Raw genomic sequence first — 24,513 nt, forward strand, 5'->3', positions numbered from 1 at the left:
GCTGTTATTCTTTCATGGTACAGTTTTCAAAGGAGATATCTTTGCTTGAATTTATTCGGTGTATTATGTTAACTCTCCACGGTAATTTTACAAGTCCTGAGACATGATTTTAACAAATGACCATATTTATAGTTTAAGATATCTGCATTGAAATTTCCTACTAATCACGATATGGGTCTTTTCACATCCACTAAAGTTGCGTAACAATAATAAAAAAACAAGTTGCATCCTGATAAGACCAAGGATTTGAATTCAAAGGCTGTTGTATTCGTGGCCTTTCCATGCTGTAACTTACTCAACCCGCCAAAGAAAGCAATCCAGCCGCCATGGACAATTACCAAGGTGAGAGAGAGAATTGGTGAGAACGTCTAACAAAATTGGATTTTTAGGCTCCTAACATATTTAATTTATTTTAACAGAGAAAAAACTCTTCACTCCCGGACCTCTGGGAGTTAGTAATGAAGTGAAAGAGGCGATGCTTCGAGATTTCGGTTCAAGGGATTCTGAATTTATTGCGATCGTAAAAGAGGTCCGCGAAGAAATTTTAAAAATCGCAGGTAAGTGATTTCCTTACTCTGGTTAAACAGGACGTTCGGGCGTGAGCGTCCTCGGGTACCAAATCAGAGGGTTATGAAATGTAGACATTCTGGATGTGGCTATATTAAGTTGAATATAATATATTCAATACCTAGGTTGCAAATTATTAAAAACCTGGACATTGAAAGCACCCATAAATATGGCGACACTTGATACGTCAATTTGCAGACCTCTTTACAATCTTCAGTTCCCACACTTCTTAAAAGTATTGTACTTGAGGGTATGATATTATAGTTTTGAAATGTTATTGGTTCTTATACCACGGTGTTCACCCAAGGTTCTTCTATTTCGATAAACTTATTAATGTTTAGAGACCCCATCCTTGATGCATTTCTTAATAATAGGTCACCGGGCAGCATTTTACTTAAATCCGTGTAATGTGTTCAATCTAGTATACTATACTCTAAATTTAAGCTGAATATACATTTGAACCAATGAAGTTGGTGTCAAGAGTATGTTTAATCATTGCCTAGCAGAAAATTTTTAACATCCAGTTTTGTACTAGATTTGATGTTCCACAGAAGTCATATCTTGGCCACTTGTTTTATTGTCATGTCAATAGTGTGTTTTGAGAATGTAAATATTCCCACTCTTCATATCAACTTCGCTGATGATGTGGAGATTTGTCTAGTGTACAATATGATGGTTTATTTAGTGTAAAAGATTATAAAAACTATAAGATATGTGATAGGCTATTTTTAAATAGATTGCAATTGAATTACATGAGTGCTCAGCAGTTGTTGGAGTAGGCTCAAATCAGTTATGTCCTAATCTCAAATCAGCAATGTTGTTTTATTGCTCTAAGTGAGGTGAAAGGTCTTGGTGTTAATTTAAAGCTTGCTTTCATTAGCCATTGCATTCTGATGTAGATTATCTTTCCTTGTTCCATCTCTACCTCCAATCTTGTTCATGTTGAGGTTGTACTTATGCATCTCCTGCTACAGAATGGCTAGTATTCTTGTCAGGTCTTCTGTTTTCTCTGCACATGCAGCTATGTCATCTGCAGATCTCAACATGCATTTCCTATCTCCATGTGTTTATTTGACACCTCTTACATTTTCTTCGATCTTTAGTTAATTGCCATATAAATGTGCTCAATAATTATCAAGGACAATAATGACCTATCATATTGTTAATCATAACTCAGTTCTCTATTTTAGCTTCTTCCTTGCTTTTACTACATGCTGCTTGTTCTCAATATAGGGTGAATCTATCTCCTTTTTTAGTTTGTTCAGATTTCTTTTGGGGCATGTAATAACACCATATTCAAGTCCTCATAGTCTAAGGATTTCTCCAGGTTAATAAAGGCATGATATCATAGATTGGTTGATCTTTCTGTTTTCTCTTGTGCATCATTAGTCAGGGAGAGAGCAGAGCTTCTATTGTTCCTCTATTTCTTCTAAATCCACATTAGTCCACAATTAAATACTCGATCCCTCTTTTATCCATTCTTTGGTAAAGTTTTCTTGCCATAAAATTGGATGCATGGGTCATCGGACATTCTTATAAAGTTTTCACCAAATTAAGAAGCCTTTTTTGGTATAGGAACAATTCTATTCTTATTGTCCATTGGCCCAGAGGGCCTCTCATGTCAGTATTTAGTTGCGAAGTGACATCAAAGCCTTTTTCTGGAAATTTTCATTAGTTTTGGATGTATTCCATGGATCCCAGGTGACTTGTTTCATTTCATGTTCCAGTCTTCATCAAATTTGGACCTGAGATGTTGTCTCCTTTCTGATCAACAACAATTCTTCTAGCATTGTTGTATGAATTTCTTTTTCATCAAAACATTCTCAAATACTGTTTCCATCTCTTTCCATTGCCTTCATACTTAGGGAGAATTTCACCATTGTTATTCAACATGGTATGATATTTGCCCTCTTCATTGAGTGCAAATATCGTGCCATAGCGTCATCTGCCAGGTTGTATTTTGTTAGGAGAGGAAATGAAATGTGTTGCTCTACAATTTTTTAGTCTATCTCCATCCAAAATCTGTGTTAGTATGTAGAATACCTGTAAAAATAATAAATATTTCAGTTAAATCAAGTCACTAGTTAATGTTTTTCGCAATGAGGTCCAATGCGTAACTGAAGATGCCATCACAGCTGTAAACACTTGTTGTGATTTTTTCCATATTTTGGTTGCTATACTGTGCATCATTAGGTCAGTGATCTTCTTTTCTCAGTTTCCGTTGTCCCAACTCTCATTCTCTCACCCTCTGAATAGCTCCCAATGCCATAAGAGGTGAATTGGCGATCTGCTATGATGATGAAAATAACTCAATGCTGCCACTTGCACTGTATTTTGGATGCACATGGTGGTTGAGACTACCACTTAGCTATGTTCTTGGTAACATTCCAGGGAAATCTCACCAGAAAGCAACGCTGTGGCTCATATGAAGAATAGGGGAATGGGGTGGCCATTATTTTCATGATGGGGACTTACCTGATCAATTCACATAGGTCCCCGGGGCAAGGTGTTGTTGGAAGAAATTGCCTTTATGATTCCCTTGTGAGCATTTGAAAACTAAACATTTCAATTTTTAATGAGGGTAAAGAAGAAACTTTACGCTTCCACAATAAAGATTTAACATTTCACAACCATGGTTTCGATGCTGTGCATCATCAGGTGATGATGATGCGTAGAATCGAAACCATGATCATGTGGAGTATTAAATCTATATTGTGGAAGCGTAAAGTATTTTTTTTTACCATCATCATGAAGGAATTCCATAAAGTTAAACCAGAAACTGTTACACTTCAATTTTCACTGATAAAATCTCATTATGAAAATATCTTCATCACATTCCTTACAATAGTCTGGTTATTTAACACCAAATGACATACAAACCCACTGTCTTATCCTTAATAAGCCTTAGAGGAAATATTCTCATGAAAAGAGGATGAAACAAATAATGATGGTGAAGGTGACAGTTGGACAAGAAAAAGGAAAGGTAATAGAAACACGAAGAAGAGAGGAAGGGAAGGGTAGAAGAAAGAAAACTGGAGTTGAAAAGATAGAGGAAGGATGTAAAATGGGAAAAGGATAAAATGTAGGAATAAACCATTGGTAATTCAAGAAAATGAGGGCAATAGTGGTTTGGCAACATAGAATATATGAGTCAACTAGTTATTTCTGAGAAGGAAAAAAGCAGGAAAGCTTGTGTGATGACCACCAACTTTAGTATGATGGGATCTATTTTTTCAGGAATAACATGGGAAACAAAGATGATGTCAATTATGACCAATGTATGCTTTGAGAAGGAATGGTGAACATTAATGGAGTATTGAATAAGGATATTTATTTGGGATTATGCACATATATATCTATTCTAGATGAACACATTCCATGCTTCAACTGTTTGTGTTGCTTGCACCCTGCAACCAAAATGATTTTTTTGTTTCAGTTAAGACTTTCTGAAAAACTTTTGGTTTATTGCGTGGTTATAAACCACATTTTATTCCCAGTGCTTTTGGTATGGACATGGTTCAGTTACGTGAACAAAGTATTACTCTGGACAGAACACTCTTCAAAGTTTTACATAAAATTAATATCTGTTATATTTCATCACCATACTTACCGGTAAGTATCTTGATCCAGCACTTGAATGGCAGTGCAGTAAAATGCCTTGTGTTATAGACTGCCTTTTCCATGCTATTAATGACAATGAATTTTCAAATACATTTACATTCCCTTAATGACATACAATTTTTGTAGTGCCAAACTTATGGATTAACATCAGCCTTATTTTCTGAAAGGCATCTTGGGACTATTTTACATTAAAATTGTGTGTGTGTGTGTATCTATGAGGATGGATCATTTTTAATGGCAGTACATAAAGTCACTATTGTCTTTATCTTTATTATGAATAATGGTCTATCAAAGTGAGTTGCTGCTAAGCTAGAGACATTTTTATGAATTGATAAATGATGGAAATGTACATATTTTTTGTAGGCGTTTCCTCAGAAATATATACCACTGTATTGCTTCAAGGGAGTGGTACTTTTGCTGTTGAGTCTGTCTTTCAGACTGTTCAACCTGATTCAAATGGAAGAGTATGTAATATTTTCCATGGGATATCAAAGGGTTTGATGTGTTGTCCGATTCTACTTTAAATTATTGGTTAACATGGGAACATACATAATGAGGCTGAAATCTTATTGCACCATGCCTGTGTAATTGAAGTGTGGGTGGCTTTCTTGAGCACTGTCAATCCAGTGTCCCCTAATGCAGTTACTGTGAATTGTCTACATGTAAGGAGCCTGAGAAAAATATTCAAAGTAACATAACTTTTTTGAATCAAATGGCTCATAGAAAAGCATGTAAAGCATGAGTTTCATCCTAGGGCATTAAAAATGAATTGATATTTTCCAAGCATGGCCTAAAATATGGTAATATTTTCAACAGGATATATATTAATGAAATTAAGAATACAAAGTAACTTTTTATTATTTTATCAAAATTATTACCAATTTATGAAACAATTATGCATGTAGGATAATCAGTAGGGTGACAGGTATGGTACTGTTCCACAGTACATATTTAATTGAAAAAATGCAACGAGCTTCTTAATAAGAATCTTATGCACTATATCTGTCACTTTGAATGTACATCTTTTCCAAGAAGTTAAGCCTGGAACTGCCAATTGTATGAATGGTAATGCTAAAATAATAATGATAATAATAATTATTTGCCGAGGGACCATGGTAATGGGTAAAAATACGTGATCTTAGACGCATCACCTGGATGTGACAGAAATAAATAGAAAAAAGGATATTATGGGGAAGAAATTAGTGTACAGGCAGTTGAATAATGCAAAAATCATATATAGTTGCACACAAAAAATTATACAGTAAATTATAGTAATAATAATATACTTTATTCATCTTATAATCATATTCACATATGATAGATGTCATCATTTTTCACATTTGTAGAATTTGTTACATATATTGTGACTTTTTTATAGGAACATACAGTTGTTCATAGATAATATACTATACAGCACAATATACAATCACATAAAATACTTGTATTGAAAATATTTGTATACATACCTGTAGACCTAATATTCTAATCACACTAGACCTTAAAGTTTTAGGCTAGTAAAGTTGAGCTCATAATACTCCTCTATTGAGTATAAAGGATTGGAGGTAAGCCAATCACGCAGCACCCTGCGGAACCCCACATTGCGGGCTGACTTTACAGAATTTGGAAGCATGCTAAACAATTTGATAGGTAGACCTTCAACTTTGTAAGTCCTTTCTAGCCTACAGTATGGAAAATCCATATTAGACTTTGCTCTGGTATTATGGCTGTGAATGTCAGCCCTAGTGGAGTACATACTCATATTTTCTTTTACATGAACTAATGAATAGAATATATATAAATTGTAGACAGTCATAATTTTTAAATTTAAAAAGAGAGGTCTACAGTGTTCAAGTGAACATGAATTAGATAAGGTACGGACTGCCTTTTTCTGCATCACAAAGATTAGCTTAATATCAGATGCATGCCCCCAAAGTCTAATGCCATAAGTGATATGTGAGTGAAAGAATGCATAGTAGGCATTAATTAAGTAGTCCTTACTCACATATAATTTCAATTTCCTGAGCAGAAATAAGGCTCGTGCAAGTTTCTTCCTCATGTGTAGAATATGAGCACTCCATGTTAACTTGGAGTCTAAATAAAATCCCAGCAGTTTCACTGGGACACTATCTGGTGTAGCAGATTTTAGTGTACAGATAAGATGCTGAGTTTTATCGGGATTCATAAGGAGATTGTTGGCAGAAAACCAATCCAGTGCCTTTTTAAGTATAATAGGAACTCTATTCATCGCATCAGAATGATGGGGGAACTATGTAGAAAAGGAGTATCATCTGCATAGAGGACACAGTCAGTAATCATATTGGGGCGCAAGTCATTAATCATGACCAGAAATAAAAGAGGTCCTAGCGCAGAGCCCTGAGGTACACCATATTTAATTTTGATGGTTTGGACTGTTTACCATTTACATACACTGACTGCTTACAATCGGATAAGTAGGAAGAAATAAATTTTAGTTCAGTATCCTTAAAACCATAATATTTCAACTTATTTATGAGAATTGTGTGATTAACACAGTCAAAAGCCGAAGAGAGGTCACATAGTGAGAGCCAAACATTGATTACCTTCAAAAGCCTTAATTATTTGCTTCATAACATATTCAATGGCTTGAGTTGAGTTTGTTGGGTCTGAAACCAAACTGAGTCGGTGAAAATAGATTTAAAGATTCAAAATGGTCCAGGATTTGGGTAATTACAACTGATTCAATGGTTTTTGCAAGCGGAGAAATGATTGTAATAGGATGATAATTGTTGGAGAACTGATATCACTACGTTTGTGAATAGGAATGACCTTGGAAAACTTCAACTGATCAGGAAAATAAACAGACTGGAGACAAGAGTTAATGACAATGGCAAGGGGGTATGCTAACCAGTCAATTACAGATTTGATTGAATTATTTGAAAGCCCAAACATATCTTTACAATTAGAATTCTTGAACTTTTTCACTACTTTAATTATATCTATCTGAGAAACTTCTTTCCATCTAAATGTAGAATTGGTGGTGGGAGTATTACATAATAGGTTATTATTATTATTAAAAATACACATGTGCTAATAGACATTGTCAGGTGGCACACAAGTCCCAAATAATTGCAAAAGATAGTACATAAAACCAGACTTCAAAACACAAATCTCTTTAACAAAACAAGTGAATCCCCATCCCATTTACAGCCATTAATCAGCAAGAAAAAAAAAAGATAAATTAAAAATAAAATTAAGCTATTACATATAATACATTACACCACACATCAATCAAATTATTACATATATGCCTTACATCTATTCTTAAAAGTATGCACCCTGTTAGGAAAGGGCTCGAATATTTTTGCAGGTAAGGTGTTCCACTCAACAATTGTTCTATTTAGAAAAGAAAATTTTTTTTTATTTGTTCTCTGTGCCCGGCATTTTATCTTAAATTTGTGATCATTTCTGCCTATAAAATTTGGGTTCCCCGCCTCTTTCCTAAGATCTGCCCAAGCTTTCTCCCCCTTCAGAATTCGGAACATTCCACAAAGTCTGCTTACTTTCCTTCTAGTTTCTAGAGGTTCCCAGCCCAGCGTTTCTAGCATGTCAGACACACTCTCCATCCTCCTATGCTTCCCCAGAACATATCGGGCAGCCTTTCTTTGCACCTTTTCCGGTTTTTTTAATATGACCTTCTTCATGAGGGTCCCATACAAGAGAAGCGTACTCTAAAATTGGTCTTACTAGGGTCTGATAAGCCTTCTCCTTGGTTGCTCTAACGCTTCCTTTGAGGTTTCTCATTACCCAATGAAGAGTTTTGAAAGCTTTCTTATAGATGTACTCCACATTTAGCCCTCACCATAAGTCCTTAGTTAAATATACACCTAAGTATTTGACAGTATCACTTCTAGGAATGACATTTTCTGAGAATTTATATTCCCTATTGTTTCCATTTACCTTATTGCTAAAAGTGATGGATTTACATTTGCTAACATTAATATCCATCCCTTTTTTTGTCACCCAATCTGCCATTTTATTAATGTCCCTTTGAAGTTTGTCACGGTCTCTGTCATTTTCGACTTTCCTGTAGATAATACAGTCGTCTGCAAAAAGTCTAATCTGAGAATTAATATTTATTGGGAGATCATTTATATATATTAAAAACAAGAGCGGGCCAAGTACGCTTCCTTGTGGGACTCCCGATGTTACCCTTGCTTTTTCAGAATACACTTCTCCTAATTTGACCCTTTGTGTTCGACCTTCTATGAAATTTCTGACCCAAGAGATTACTCTTCCATCTGTGTGTAGTGGCAATTGGCCCATCTTAAGCATTAAGCGATCGTGGTCAACTTTGTCAAAGGCTTTTGACAGGTCGACTATTATAGCATCCACCTCTATTCCCGTATCCATAGAGTCGAACATTTCTTGGCAGAACCCTAATAGCTGAGTTTCGCAAGAGTGCCCTTTTCTAAAACCGTATTGGCGACTAAACAACCAATTCTCACTCTCCCACAAGTCCCAGAGATAATCAGCCATTATCTTTTCTAATAGCTTGCATACAACTGATGTCAAGCTTACCAGTCTATAATTATCAACTAGTGCCTTATCTCCTCCTTTGAAAATTGGCGTAACATATGCCTCCTTCCAAGCATTTGGCAGGGCATTATTGTTTAAGGTAACATTGAATAAATGATTTATATAATTTGAAACTACACTACCACCCAATTTAAGCAAGTCAATTGAGATACCATCTGGTCCTTTTGATTTGTTTGCCCTCATTTTCATAATTTTTTTATAAATTTCTGCGCTCGTCGTTTTAATACTTTTGGTATTTAATATTTTTTTGCCTCCTTGTTGATTCAGAGATGAATCTACAGGATCCTTTTTATTTACCATAACCTTAAATACACTTGCATACCAATTATTAAACGTATTAGCCTTTTCCTTATCATCAACGATTAGTGTCCCATCCTCTTTTTTTAAAGCTGTTATGTTTTCCCTGTTGTCTTTCCTCCTCTGGAGGTACTTGTAAAATTTATTTCCATTATCTATCCCGATTATTTTCTGTAGAAAACTATCTTTGGCTATTTTCTTTTCTCTATTCAATTCACGAACTAATTTTTTGTAATTAGTTCAATAGTTTCAGCCTCAACTTTGTGGAAGTTCATTTATTAATTTTTTGTAAATTATGAGCCATTCCGAGCTCTCGTTCCGTTTTTTGTGAATCACTCTCAGTTTTAGCAGTGTTAGCTGAGGTTTGATTAATATTATTTATATCAGCTATAATATTGTCAACCGAACTAATTAAGTAATTATTAAAAGATTCAGAGTCTATAGGAACATCATTATGTAGTGATAAACAGTGCATACTAATGAAATACTATATTCATACAATTTTGGAAGTATTTACAAATAATCTGATGACTGCAAAATGCAACTTCTTAGAATATTTCAACCCTACTCCCCTTTTTCAATGCAAATGAATTAGATTGAACCGGTTATAGTTATTGATATGTAGATATAATATCCTAAGTACGTAATTTATTGGTAGACTGTTTGGTTATTGGCTGGAGGGTTCAGGATTTTGAATCCAGAATCCTCCAGCCAGTAAGGCATCTGGAAGAATCATTTACTATCAAATAGGCATGATTTTGTGGTTACCGTATTGATTAGGTAGCAGGAGAAAAAGAAACTCTGATATCACATGAGAAGATATCCATTAAAAGCATTATGCTTGAATAGAAAGTCAATGGCTCAATTCTTCAGCCTTGTGGTTACCAAAATATCCTTGTGCATAATAAGACTGGGAAAACTATTGAAAAAATAAGAGTAATCTTAAGGATCAGGCAGTAAAATCTGAAATTAAATGCATGATTTATTAATTCAAGATTAGGATAAATATTTTTAACTAGCTATAAAGGAAAAACCACTTTTATTTATTTTATTTTATGACTTCATTGAGGCAAGATTGAGACTTTTGATAGTCCCTTCTGCCACCTAACCCCTGCATATTACATTAAAGATAATTACAGACACCCAAGCCCTTGGTGGGGGAAAATCCACCTAGGCAGGAATCGAACCATGACCTCTCAGTTGGCAGGTGAGGACGTTTCCTCATCACCACAGTGAGACTTATAATGCTAGGTAGTTTAAATAAGAAAGGGGAGTTATTATCCCAGGAAAGATGTGTCACATATAATTAATTGCATTTGTATCAACTGCATTGTATCAGTTGACGCAATTCATTTGTGCTCATTTGATAAAATATATAAGTTTCTATCAATAAATGCATGGATATTACGAAATGCACCATTTTTGTAATTGACTCTTATTTTTGTGGCTGATTTTAATTTAATAACAATAGTAATAATACTTTATTCATTTTGAAAAATGGCACAATCATATTAAATGTTGTCAATATAAATATTTCTAAATATATAAACATTAGTTCCCTAAATGTGATGAAGATTGTCACAAAAGAATTCATCAAATAAGTCAAATGGGTTAGCAAGTAACCAGGTACGTACCCTATTCTTGAAATTTGGGATACAGTCCAATTTCAGCTGAATAGGCAGCCAGTTTTACAGTCGAATGTTTGTGTTATGAAAAGAGTTGTAAGTAGAGGACAGTCTACAAAGAGTTATATTTAGATTCACTTTACCCCTTGTTGTGAAGTTTTGGATATGAGATCTTAATTGGTTAGTTTCTAGATTTTCTATTTTCCTTACATGAGTCAGAGCATTAAAGATATGTAAACTAAATACAGTCATGATTCCATACCTAATAAAAAAAGGGTTTGCAGAATTCACGTAGTGGTATATTAGCAAGACAACGAATAGAGGTCTCTTTTATAGTTGCAAAATTTGTTTTACATGTGGGGAATGACACCATAACTCAACACCATAATTCAAATGACATTGAAAGAAGACATGGTAAAGTCTTAAACGATGCTCATTTGAAATGAGAAAGTTGAGCTTTCTTAATATATAAAAGCTTTAATCAGTTTATTACAGATCTGACTGATGTAGGTCTCCCTGTTAAGTTTTGTATCAATATAAATTAATAGTATTTTAGCAGTTTAAACATTGGTTATTTTTGGTTTAAGACTGCATACAATATGCTGAGTTTTTTTAAGTATTTTAATCTAAATGATTAATATCAAACCATTCCTTAGCCTGTCTTTGGATAGCGCTAGATCGTATCTTTGCATCTTATAAATGTTGACAGTGTTGCACAAAAGTGGTGTAATCAGCTTATAAAACAGATGGAGATTCCCTATTACAAGGCAAATCATTAATCATGATGATGAAAAGTACTGGGCCAAACACAGGGCCCTGTGGGATACCACATTTTACTTAAAGAGCTGCAGATCGACAGCCATCAAGTTCAACCAATTGGTGGCGATCATCCAAATATGACTTCATTAGTTTCAGTGCAACACTCTTAACACCATAATAGTCTAGCTTTGATGGTAGTATTGAATGATTAGCACAATATCGCAGAGACTGATTCCTTCTCTTCAAATGCATTAATGACATAATTAACTATGGACTCTACGGCCAAAATTGTAGATTTCTCAACTCGAAAGCCACACTGTGATTTGGGAAACACATTATTTGGTTTCAAAAAATCACATATTTGATCTTTCATGATAGCTTCAAAAATTTTACCATAATGGATATTACCATGGTGGATATTTTTGACGTGGCATTAAAAATTAGCACTATTTGGATTTTTATTGTAGCTTGCTGTGATGTTGGTTATGCATTGTGTTTGGAAGTTGAATTGGGTGTGAAGTACTTCCATCTTGTGCATGCTGGGATTATAGAGTTGGTCATTTGTTGAGGAGTCAGCATGTTTTAATTCCATCTCAATATTTTTTTGTGTTTGCATGATCGCATTTCCAGGGATGGGCATAAGAAGAAACTCAGCAAAGGTCAATTTAAAAAGGCATTAACTGTAATTCAATTTAACTGCCAAAATTATTGATTAGTATTGGTTTGTTGTTTAGGGGCTTATTTTGAGCAACGGTGCTTATGGAAATAGAATGAAGAAGATTTGTGATGTCGCCCGAATTCCTGCTGACATATTGGAATTCCCTGAAGATGGAGAATTGCAGTTATCATTGGTGAGTTTTTGTTTCACATTTTATCTTGAAGTTAATGTGTTTTGTGATAATGCTGCAAGTAGATTATATGTAACTAGGTAAGTAGATATTTCCTAGAAGCCATGATGTGTTTCTGGTAAGACTTATGAGGTGACATTTCGAGTAGGAAAGGAATGATTTAATCGAGGCATACAAAATGACTGGTCATGTTATTTCCCTTTCCCTGAAAAAACTCTTATGCAAATGGAGTAAACCGGGTTTCATCTGAAGGAGGGATGAAAGAGAATCAAAAGATGAAATTATTTTAACTCATCTGACATCCTTCATTAATGAGTTCTTTCCATTTCATTTGTGTGGGAGCACAGTTACAAGAGACTCTGAGACGTTCTGCTTATGTGCTGGTTGCTGTAGTGCACTGTGAAACAAGCAGTGGCATCATTAATCCTGTTGAGGAAATTGGCTCTCTGGTGAAGTCAGTTCTTCCAGGGGCCATGTTCTTTGTGGATGCCATGAGTAGCTTTGGGGCAATTCCTATTGACTTTGAGGCTGGGCACATTGATTTCTTGGTCACCTCAGCCAACAAATGCCTTCAAGGAGTGCCAGGGTTTGGAGTGGTCTTGGCCAAAAGACGAGTCCTTTTCCAGTGCAGAGGTAAGTGGTATTTCTTTTCTCACAAGATTATTTGTTTATGTGCGTGTTTTCTCAAAAATGGATTTCTACTCCGGGAGACTTTGCTCTCTTCTCAGCCTATTATAGTTTTGTTCCCAAGAGATTGATACATTCTAAAGGTTAGTAATACAGGAAGCTAATATGATCTCAAACAAGATAATTTCTCTGTAGATAAGAGAAAAAATGCTATCTTCTTATTATGTAAAAATACAATCACAGTAATCAATCCAAAGATTGGTTTGATAGGCAAGTTTAAAGCTCACTACATACCAGCCCAGCAGCATGCAGATACCAAAACAAAGCAACTTGGAGAGTAAGCTCTTCCTCATCTTGCAATTTTGTTTTGAATCTTCAGATTAGAATGGTGGCCCCTGATCTGGAGAAACTCCTCCTTGGAAAACTCCAAGAAACCCTAGGGAAAATTATCCACTGAAAAAATAAAGTTTTGCCAGCATAAAGATTACCCAGTCCATGATTGCATAGTAACATTTATAGTTGGCTGGCATGCAGCATATGGTTATGTTGAATTTCTCTGGTATCATGAATGCACTCATCATCCCAATCAACTAAAGCGAAACAGATTCTCAATTTTATCTATGAATAGGATTCACATTCAGGCAACTTTGTAAGCCATAATATTATGTATTTCAAAATATGTGGCATATAATGATGACACTTGAAGAAAACATTTTTGTCATGAATGAAGTAGGTATGTATTTTAGTATTTTTGATGGAATAGGATCTTAGTATAAAAAATGGAATAAATTTCATATAATTAGTAGATTTGCTTTTGGTATTTAGTTAAGAAAAACTGTTTGCATTTAAATTATGAGGTGAGTCTATGAACCCAAGAATATGATGGTAAAAAAGTGCATGCTAGAATTTATTAGAGGCAAATGGAATGATACTTTGACAGAATAGGTATATATATAGGATCTTCCCCTCAATGCCAAAATTACATTAAGTTTTGGTGTTTACTTTCATAAAAATAATATGATGCATTTCCGGGGAACGAAACAGATTAATGCTAAAATGTTACAAAAAATTAATTATTTTCAAATAATAATTCTCTAAGAACAATCAGAAATTGCCTGGGACTGCTTATTTTCTTGTGCAAAATCAAATTTCAGGAAATCACTAAATGTTTTCTTAATTAATCAAAAATTAATTAAGATTTTACTCTACATATATGACTATACTTTGCATTAGAACCATCTCCTCCTTCAGTTCTTTATACTTTCTACCTCTCTTCATGGAGTCTAAAGTGATCATTCTTTCCCGACCTCTTAAAGGAACTCTTGAACTTTTCAGGCATTTAAACTAATTCCCCAAGACTTCTAGCATGACTATGGCAAAGGTTTAAGATTGTCCAAGTTCAAGATTTTGCTTTGCCACCCAGCAGTTGGAATTATCTTTTGCTGCAATTTTTTTCTAAGCACATTTTAATTCGACTTTTCGTACTACTTGTGGACCATTGCCTAAAGGGTCCAGGCTTGATGCCACGTGAAACTTTTGGGCGCCCTCAGCTTTAGCCAAACTGTGTGATCATTTGGGAACCAGATGTTCTTGGGAAACTATAACTGGCTCAGGGAAATGAACTGCTTCCCCTTATTACCCTCATGTGTTAACTTCACATGCCATCACTTTTCTTAGGGTTTTCCAAGGTGGGGTTTCTCCAGATCAGGGGCCACTGATTCTGAACCGTAGACTCAAAACAAAATTGCAAGATGAGGAAGTGCTTACTCCTTCAGTTTCTTTGTATTTAACTGAGTTTCTCTTTCCATCCACCCATAGTTGTATTCATTTATTTAAGTTATCTACATAATATGGATGAAGTGCTGGCCAAAAATCATAAAGGCCTGTTTCCCCCAAGGAGGAATTGGAGATGATGGAAGAGTATGACAAGGAACAGGAAAATATGTCAGAATTGGTAGCCCACTTCAATATGTCTGGGTGAACTCTATGTTGAACTATGTTGAGAGGGAGAGAGAAAATCAAAACTGCAACTCATTCAAGGATGTGTTTTTTTACATGTTGGGATACAAACATCACCCTAAGTGATCCAATCCTGACACAGAAAGCTGAAAAATCTCTGTTAAAATAAATATTAACGGCTTCGAGGAATCCATTGGCTGGTTTGCCAATTTTAAGAATAGAGATAACAATAGTGTGTCCTTAAAGATGTATGGTGAGGAAGAGGAGGTCAAGGTCATGACCTCCTCTTCTTGGTATAGTGAATGAATGGAGTAGTAAAATAGGATAATTTTAGATCAGTATAGTCGTGTTGAAGCTATTAAACATCCTTCAAGCCATACTTTACCTTTAACCTTTCAAATGAAATTGAAAATGATTTTAAGAGCATTTGGAAAAGATGTAATTAGTTAATTCCAAAATGAAGGAATTGAAAGTCCAAAAATATTTGCACATTTTTAAAAGAAATTATAATTTTTTTTAATTGTCATTCTATGTGAAGAGATGGTTTTTGAAACCACATAGAATTTTTTTACTTGTTAATGTTTCTCTGAAATTTTATTGTTTTTTGTCAAGTTCTTTTTAAGCTATACTTTTTCACACCTATAATTTTTTAAATTAGTTTACTAGAGCATTTTGGAAGTTAGATTAAATTGCTCATCAAAATTTGTATTTTCACATGAAATGGCATTTGTATTTGTTAATCTTTTTAAGTTTTATGTCCATTTATAATTCCTGAAGAAATACTTAAATAATCTCATTTGTGATCAAAGTAGTAATTACAAAGAATTATCGTGGAGCTACGCCTTCATAAATATGAAAACCACAGTTCATTCATAATCATGGAAAATAATTTTGATTTTACATAATTTAATTTTATATATATACAGTAAAATCAAAATTCAACTGTATTCTGATAATTTTACAGCCCATCCAAGAGCTGCCTCTAGTTAATGGATTAACTTGAAAGATAAAAATTCCACTTGAAAAAAATGGAAACGATAATGCAACGTATGTGGACTTCATTGCAAATGAGAAGCTGTAGTTTGTGTCAGCTGTTTAATAAATACTGTGCAGGCTTATCCAGTGGAGACATAATCTGAATGCTTAAATTGTATATTTATTTTGAGAATATGTTTCCCAGGTTCCTCCTCAAAAGTGCTTGCCATGCGATTGATTTTCCCATTGTGTCCTTAGGGATATGATGGGCTAGTCATAGTTGTTCTCCTCTCTGCACCCCTGCAGGGCGGTCAAAGAGTCTCAGTATGGACCTGGTGGATCAGTATGAAGGCTTGGAAAAGAATGGCCAGTTCCGCTTCACTCCTCCCACCCACGCTTTGCTAGCATTTCAAAGGGCCTTGCAAGAGCTCTCTGCTGAAGGAGGAATACGCAGCCGAGCTGAGAGGTTTGTGCTGACATCGTTTGCCCTTCTTCTCCCCCAACCTTGTCGAAACCTGGTTAGATGTTCTTCCTATAGGGAGATATCAATCAGGGTGCCCCTCAGAATCTGGTGACACAGCATTTTCAGCTTTTCTTACCTATTGCTCCCATCCCATTTAATTTTCTTATGTGAAGTTTCACCTTTTGTCTATATTATTATTATTTAGTAATCTACTGGTTAAGGTAGGTTTGGGATGGACACAACTACCAAATAAATATTTTGTGACTCCAAAAAGAATACAATCCAGCAACCTAGTTTACATCAGGTCCCTCTTCACCTCTGAGTACTTCCTTCCTCCCTTCATCCCGTCCAACATCCCTATCCTGTTCCTTCCCTTTCCTTGCTTGCCTAACATTCTCCCCTCTATTACAGTCTCTAACATGTGTTGACTTGATTGACAGTCTTTTTATATATGTTGACTTAAATAGCAGGTTTGAGTGCATGTTGCAGAATGAACACAAGTGTATACCAGTCTGTATTCCAGGTACAAGAAGAACAGTTTGATTGTTCTAAGTGGAATGAGGGATCTTGGCTTCAAAACGCTGCTGACTGTGGAAAAGCAAGGTGCCATCATTACTTCTTTTCTCTATCCAACGCATCCAAATTTTAACTTTGATGAGTTTTACAGGAGACTGAGCAACCTAGGTAGGTCACTTTACCTACACTCAAGTATTTAGAGGAAAGTAGGGTTATGGTACAATATGTCAATGCCAGTAAGTTGGTGTTCATAAGCATGAATTAATTCCTATAGCCAATAATAAGAAAACTTTAGAAAGCTCCAATATTGTTAATTTGGTCAGCTGGTGACCATCAATGGGGAGAGGCACGTTAATGGTATGCTGGCATAAAGGGATCCTTTTTGAAACAAAGATGTGGACTGCTGTATTACATGCACCCTCTGTCTTTGTCTTGTAGCATAACAATGGATACTCTCATTTTTTAAATAGATACATGTTTTCTTGAACAAACACGCATGAATGATATATGTACAAACATGTGACAGGTAAGATTTCAAGATTTATAAAATGAGGTCAACATGATTCTCTTTTTGGAATTTTGGCCTTGTACTTGTACTCTTTTTTGCATGATAAACACTTTTTTGACACCCATAGCAGAGCCCCAAAAGATCATTCCATTACACACTTGAGATTGGAAATTACCAAATTAGGCTGTTTTTGAAACTGCTTGATCTACAGCTTTCACTAGGTTTCTTAGGGTATAGGAAATTCTGAAAATTTTACTGCTTAAATACCTAATATGTTCATTCCAGTTTAAGCTTTCAACATTTATTAAACCTAAAAAGTTGGAACTGCTAACTTTCTTCAGAAGATTATCTTTGATGTAAAGATCCATTCCTGTTGCATCTCCAATGGTGTAAATAAAGTTTTCTCTCTGTCAAGTGTTTTATTCTGGGTACACTTGGAATCGTATTGCTCAATTGATTGAATACCCTATCTGCTTCTTTCCCCTATTACTGCTTGTTGGCGTGTGCATTGGATTATCTCTAGATTGACTGGGTCTGCTTTTATATCTATTATTAATATTGTCACTCACTTATTCTGTGTGGCTTTGCAAGGAATTTATTATTATAATGTTTGAGGATGCCTTGTCCTCTCTGCTGCCAGGCACTACCCTTGGCCCAATGGGACAAGCCCCGTAGTTGCCAGGGGACTCAATTTCTTATTCGCTTCCACTGTATTTTCTTGGGATAAATAATTGAGGTGGTTTCCCATCGCCTTCCTCAATAGCACTTTTATTGTGACACCACCAGTCAAATGGCCTCTAAGAAAAGGATTTTATATTAGTTATTTTAATTATCTTAATATATACAGGGTTCGTCCGGAAAATAAGTGTACTGAGCTCAGGAAAAAAAATTTATTACACTTTTACATATCTTAAGCTAATATTCCTCAAAATAGGACCCTTGTGAGTCGATACACTTGTTCCAGCGGCGGTCCCATTCCTGGAACGCTCCCGCGAAGGCATCATCAGGAACCTCTCGAAGACTGGTCGTCGACCTCTTCTCTGCCCTCCACGAACATCTTGTGCCACCGAAAGATCATGTTTCTGGACATGGCTGACTCCCCGTAAGCCTGGTTAATCATACCGACAGTTTCTGTAGACGATTTCCCAAGCTTTACTGCAAATTTGATGGAATAACGCTGCTTTGGCATCGTGTTCCGTGACGTGGGTCGAGCGTGGAGGTTCGCATTAACAGAGCTCCTCACTACACCACAGCTCAGAGCCGACTGCCTTTTTCAGCGTCGCTTGCCAACATACCCCCCTCCAATCGCAGCCCGCCAGAGCGGTGCTGGGCGCGCCTGCAGCGGCGCGCCCAGCCCAGGAGTCAGTACACTTATTTTCCGGACGAACCCTGTATGTGTATTTCCAGTCATGAAAAGTTGATCTGTGAGACATGACATGAATATTAAATGGGGTCTCTGAGAGTGTGTTGTTCACTGATGAAGTGAAAATTAAGGTAGTTTTGCAATGAGTTTTCATCATGGATTTACCTCCAACCTTTCTAAGTAATGCTTGTGCCCGCTGAAGCACACAGCATGGAACTGGTTCACACCCTGGAGAAGATATTTGGAGAAAAATGCATGCATTTGATTGGTAATGTGCCCAATGGGATGTGTGATGCCTTCCTGCAGAGAGCCTTCTGCTGGAATTCGTGACACTTCTTGGGAGAACATTCTCTTGTTTGGCACATTGTGGCTCTCTCTAGTGGAGACAGAAGTAATTGGGAGAATAGCAATTACTAATGATTCTGTGGCAACATTTGGTGAAGACACTTGACATGATATGCACTATTGCCACTTGGTCTCAATTCATCCATTGTGCAGTCAACACTAAATGCGATTGTATATACTGCTCTTTTATTCATAAAAAGACATTTATATTTAGACCCAAAAGTATGCTATATTTTTGTATCCTAAATCATTACGTTTATTCAGAGGGAAGAAATGAATAATTAAGGCTTGTTTGAAAATGTCCTGGAGCATATATTTTTATATGACTTGGGAGAACACAGTACCACCACCAATTGAAGAAAGAAAACACCTGGGAGAAAATCCTCACAAGGTACTACTGCTCAATGAAATGCAGTATTTGTCATTCTGTCTTAGTTTTCAGAAGATTGAACGGTTTGATCTAATTTTTGAATATCATTCAATAATATTTAAAAAATTGCCCAACCTTGAGTAAGCCAGGGTATAATTGGTAAAACTCTCCAAAGATTTCTCTCTTCATGCTGATATAATTTAACCACACCATTATATTTGTCTCTCCTGAACTTGTAATTACAGCTAGTGCAAAGGCATCATCTTCTGAACTACTTGAATTCATTTGAAAGATAGAGAAGCCCTCAAATGTCACTCTTGGAATTAAACAATCTGGTAAAGGCATTGTTTTGAATCATGAGCACCTGCCAACCGTCCCCTAAGGATGAAGTGTTTCAGTTCACCCAAGTGGGCTGACAGTTGCCCCCAAACCAATGCTGCCACTCCATCTTGTTCTGCATGGAAGGTGTGATGCATTTCATTGTGTGATAAACTTGTTATTATTTTTTTTACAGTATAATGTTGCAGAGAGGGAAAGACATAAGCCATGCAAATCAGTTCACTTTTTCCCGGGTGTCCTAAAAGGCATGCTTATGGAGTGGGAACAATATGGTGAACCAAAGAGATTCTTTTTAAAATTATTGCCCTATTTTGACAGGCATTGTGGGTGATTCGACAATTTCGACTAAATTGGGAACCCTTGATTTATCTGAGTATCGAAGACTTAAGAATGTCCAAGGTGTGCAAAAATTTGCTGCATGTTGGGACAAAATGTAACTACTACATTTTAAAAGCATAACTAAAGCATATGTAACCCAGTCTGTGTGACTCAGATACCCCAATGATCTGTTAAAGTACGTCCTCAAGGCTTATTTCTCATTTATTGGATTTTCTTAATAATATCCCTTACCTCTTTTCTGCCTGAACCATGGTCCACTTTTAGTCAAGGCATTGCCTTGTGGAGAGATTTATATAGAGATAAATGAATAGAATTAATAAATAGTCCCTTGTTTTGTTTCTTTTAGGTAATTCTGTTTGTCTTTGTATAATTTATACACTTAAAAATGTACTGACCTAGGGTCTGTTTTGCATCTTGTCTATTTTTACATGTACTCATGTATTTCTAAACTCTGCATCTGTAGCATTACAAAGTAGTGACCGTAAATTAGGCACTCCATAAAAGAGGCTAATCAGTTCCAGTCTCAACCAAAAAATAAAGATGATTATCATGAAATGAGGTGACAGGCCATTTTTTAACAGTTTTTCACTACTTCTTCAATACAATATAACAATAGAGTGTAGTAACTGAAGTCACCCTACACTAAGGAGTAACTTTGGTTGCCACACAAAACATTTTGCCTAATAAATTCGTTATTTATTTTCTCTGTGTGGAGATATTTTTAAAATAGACCCCGGACAACATTTTTGCCACTTTATTTCAAAATTTTAAAAAGCGACATTGTATCACTCTCTTACTGCGCATTTGAGAAAACCAGTCATTCTCTTCTAATTTCTCTAGTTTTTTTTAGTTTAATGAGCCGTATGATTCATTAATAAAAGTGTCTTCAATTTCCAGGAATACAAAATAAGTATTCTTCACATATTTTAGTGTGTCCTTTCAAAAGAAACCCTGATGGAATCGCTTTCTGGCGTGGATATTACTTTGCCTAAAATTTTCGCTTATTGGTTGCAAATCCTTTGTAAAAAAATGGCCAGCCTGTCCTACATGTTGAAGGCAACTTAAAACTTTCACCCACCACAGTACCTGTCGTTGGGTTGGCCCCATTTCCCCACTATTTTCATTGGAGTTTGTTCCAATGCCTCATATGCAGACACTTGCCTGCTACTACAGGTATTTGTGGCGGTTCATTTGTTGATGTGGCGGTTCATTTGTTTGTTCGATTCAGGGGTGTGCCACGAGGTGTCACCCTAGGCATGACCCATGAGGAGGCATTTTGACCCATGCGGAAGGAGTCACGTCTCAACCCCAGCCGAGTGTTCATCCCTCATGTGCACATTGCGCCCATGGCATATATCTTACCACGTTGACCTTGATCTGTTATCCACAGCACTCGGAATGAATCTGCTTTTTATTCAAACGCTTTATATGTGCTTCATTAGTATTTCCTAGCAACGCCTGCGCTAAAATAATTTCCAGCACTCCGAATGAATCTGCTTTTTATTCAAACGCTTTATATGTGCTTCATTAGTATTTACTAGCAACGCCTGCGCTAAAATAATTTCCAGCACTCCCACAGTATTCTTCCAGGATTATTTTATGCAGAGATTTTCAATAGCCTGGCATCTTGAAGAATTTGAACAAATGCATTCATTCAAGACTGATTAGATTCTTGGGTCTGTGTAGACTCCTCAAAATTTGGAATTTTGTTGGGAATTTTCTCAGATTGAAAGGCACCATTCCTGTACCCCTTACTTCACCTGGTATAAATGTTATCCATAAGGGATGGTCGATTCTCCTCTAATGCTGATTTCAGCATTCTCAGGAATTGACAGTTGAGTAGAATACCAAAATTTTGTTTTTTTCCAGTTGTCAAGGCATTTTCTCCACTGGAAAGTTTGGTAGAGCTGCGCTGAGTTTGGGTAAAATAACGCATAGTAAAAACTGAATCAAATTCCTCACATAATGTAAAAACTTTTGCTCACAAATGGATGGAGAGATCGTCTCCAAACAATACTTTAGGGTGAAAAGGTGTTTCTCGAAGGCAAACATTTATTGACGAACTGATTCTCAAAAATCACCTTGTCAAACCACCCAGCTGTATTTCTGTTGTAGTGACCCCCAGAAATTCCTCCTTGGATCCCGATAGGGGAGAGTTATCCTCTCTTATTTGCAGTGTACGTATGGAGGCAAAAATACAACACTTGTAGAAACAGCCATCAGGACCTACATGCTCACTTCTAAAGCACCTTTCACAACATTTGGATGCAATTTTCTCCTTTATTAATGATTTGGTTTTTCCAGAATCAACAACAAAATTGGTTTTGTCATGTACAAAAATATTATATGGAGGCTCCCCATAATGACACTTCTGAATGATTAAAATAATCTCTATTCGCTGCCTCTGGAACAATTTTAAGATTGTCTCCAAACCTAAGCATATGTGTTTTGTTTCTGTTCATGAAACCACATACTCAATCTAGTCCTGGCCAATTTTTGTTCATACACTTAGTTACTTCTTTAGTGATCAAATATTTTTGTGCTATAAATATTATTTGTGTATCACAAACACTTATTGGAAACCCCAACTTGACATGCTTTTAGACCCAATCCACAAATTTTACCTCTTATTCATGATGAAGTGGGGTAATGTTTGACCTCTTGACTTTCATCGGGCGTTTTCCTTAAAGCTGATGTTGCTGAGTGCTCCTTAGGGCCTGGTACTCCTCTAGTGCCCTTTGGATTGTCATTTTCCCTCTCTTGACTTCATTCAGGTTCATATACTCCATTCAGGCTCATATGCTTTATGATGTTCTTCATTACCTTAGTATAGCTGCACCCACCATAGACTTTACAATGGTACCTGGGCATGGCTGTAATAGTAGTGGCAGTATTTAGGGGAGGCGACCAACATCTGAGGTAATTTGTGCCATTAGGGATGGACAGGAAAGGGTGGAGGGAAACCTGGCGTCGGCATTAGCCTTCTCTGTACAAAAGGCGCCAAGGGGTCGGCAGCTTAACGTCCCATTCGAAGGATGGTGTACTCACTCAGAGTGCCCTCCACAAAGCAGGGCAAGTAGCGATCGTGATACCACTGAAAAATATTCAACACTGCCAGGATTTGAACCCAGGCTCTGGGTGGGAAGCCAGTACCATCTCGATCCCCGCATGGCTGTAGTCAATCCATATTATTTCAATTTTTTTCCTAAAAAGCTGCTATATCCCAATTTTGATCAAACCATCTTACATTTTTTATAATTTGGTTATGAATGAAATAATTGCATTATATAATCATTTTCTCTTGCCTGAATTTAGCAGAAAGAATGTCAGCTGAGGTTTTTTGCACGCTTGTTTCAATAGTACAAGAGTTACAATTAAGCTCCAAAATACAGTGCGCCATAACTATTGCTGAAGGCCAGCAATATATCCTGGCAATGTTGTAAGAGGTGGGCATGAATAGCTGACTCATAAAATTTAAGACATTTTCCTACAAAGTTTCAATTTGTGGAGCAATGTGCATGTGGCCAAAGTCATCCCATGTGGTTGAAGTCACCCCATCTTACAGTATCTATTGATCAAAACTGAAACAATAGATCAACATGTATATCTGTAAATCTGAAGATTATTAACTATTATTAGGGGTAATATGATATCAGTTTGACATTATATGCTGTGATTTGAAATCCATTCCATTTGTCTTCTCATATAGGTTATTTCATCATGAGGTCCTTTAGGCTAGTAGTCATTGTACTAACTTGGTTAATGTACTTTCTTTATAGGACAACTGATATATCCAGGGAAAGTCACCAAAACTGACAGTTTCCGGATTGGCAACATAGGACACCTCTTCCCGCCAGATATGAGGTATCTAATAAAATGCATAGAGAGGACTCTTCATGAAATGTGCATACCAATTCCTATCAAATAAATTATTGCTCTCTGAGTAAGCAACTCAATGTACTTTTCCTAATTAATTTGCAATAAAGAGTTGTATGTTACAATTTCCGTGTTATGTATTTAATTAATGTGACTGATAGTATTTATTATTAGCAAATATAGTTATCACAAGTTATCAATCCAAAGATTGATTGGAGCAGTTGTACAATTGATATCCTGTTCCCTGCCAATCACTTTCTTTCATAGTTGCTTGCCCCAAAATTTTCCATTATCTGCTTTCTGCAGTATACCCATGGCCTTCCTCTATAATTCTCCTCATCTTTTTCCTTCAATTATTGTCTTCAGTAAGATGTTGTGTCTTAAGATGCATCCAATGAATTTCCTTCTTCCTTTGAGTGCCCTTCATTGGCTTCTCACCCTCTGAGGTACCCAATTCTCCATTTGTTACTCTATATATCTATGCATCTATATTTCCCGCATTCTTCAACGACAGTTAACAAAAAGGACTTAGAAATGTACA

The 24,513-nt window shown here is 36.1% G+C and overlaps 1 protein-coding gene across 1 annotated transcript; it reads left to right on the forward strand.

Moving 5' to 3' along the window:
* The first annotated feature begins 37 nt into the window (after positions 1-37).
* Positions 38-24,051, forward strand: LOC139687548 (2-aminoethylphosphonate--pyruvate transaminase-like). The gene is made up of 9 exons (XM_071584761.1): positions 38-81; positions 197-342; positions 420-557; positions 4,552-4,652; positions 12,179-12,295; positions 12,640-12,925; positions 16,160-16,319; positions 16,840-17,000; positions 23,876-24,051. The coding sequence occupies exons 2-9, from the start codon at positions 327-329 to the stop codon at positions 24,022-24,024; spliced, it is 1,128 nt and encodes a 375-aa protein (XP_071440862.1). The 5' UTR covers positions 38-81; positions 197-326; the 3' UTR covers positions 24,025-24,051.
* The last annotated feature ends 462 nt before the right edge of the window (positions 24,052-24,513 follow it).

Source organism: Hetaerina americana, unplaced genomic scaffold (genome assembly GCF_022747635.1).
Source record: "Hetaerina americana unplaced genomic scaffold, ioHetAmer1.1.p SCAF_2, whole genome shotgun sequence".
Lineage (NCBI taxonomy): Eukaryota > Metazoa > Arthropoda > Insecta > Odonata > Calopterygidae > Hetaerina > Hetaerina americana.

Excerpts from the sequence above, each read along its gene's own strand:
- LOC139687548 (XM_071584761.1), top strand. Across the intron at positions 558-4,551 it reads AGAAATTTTAAAAATCGCAG|GCGTTTCCTCAGAAATATAT; the intron begins GTAAGTGATTTC and ends TATTTTTTGTAG. Across the intron at positions 4,653-12,178 it reads AACCTGATTCAAATGGAAGA|GGGCTTATTTTGAGCAACGG; the intron begins GTATGTAATATT and ends TTTGTTGTTTAG.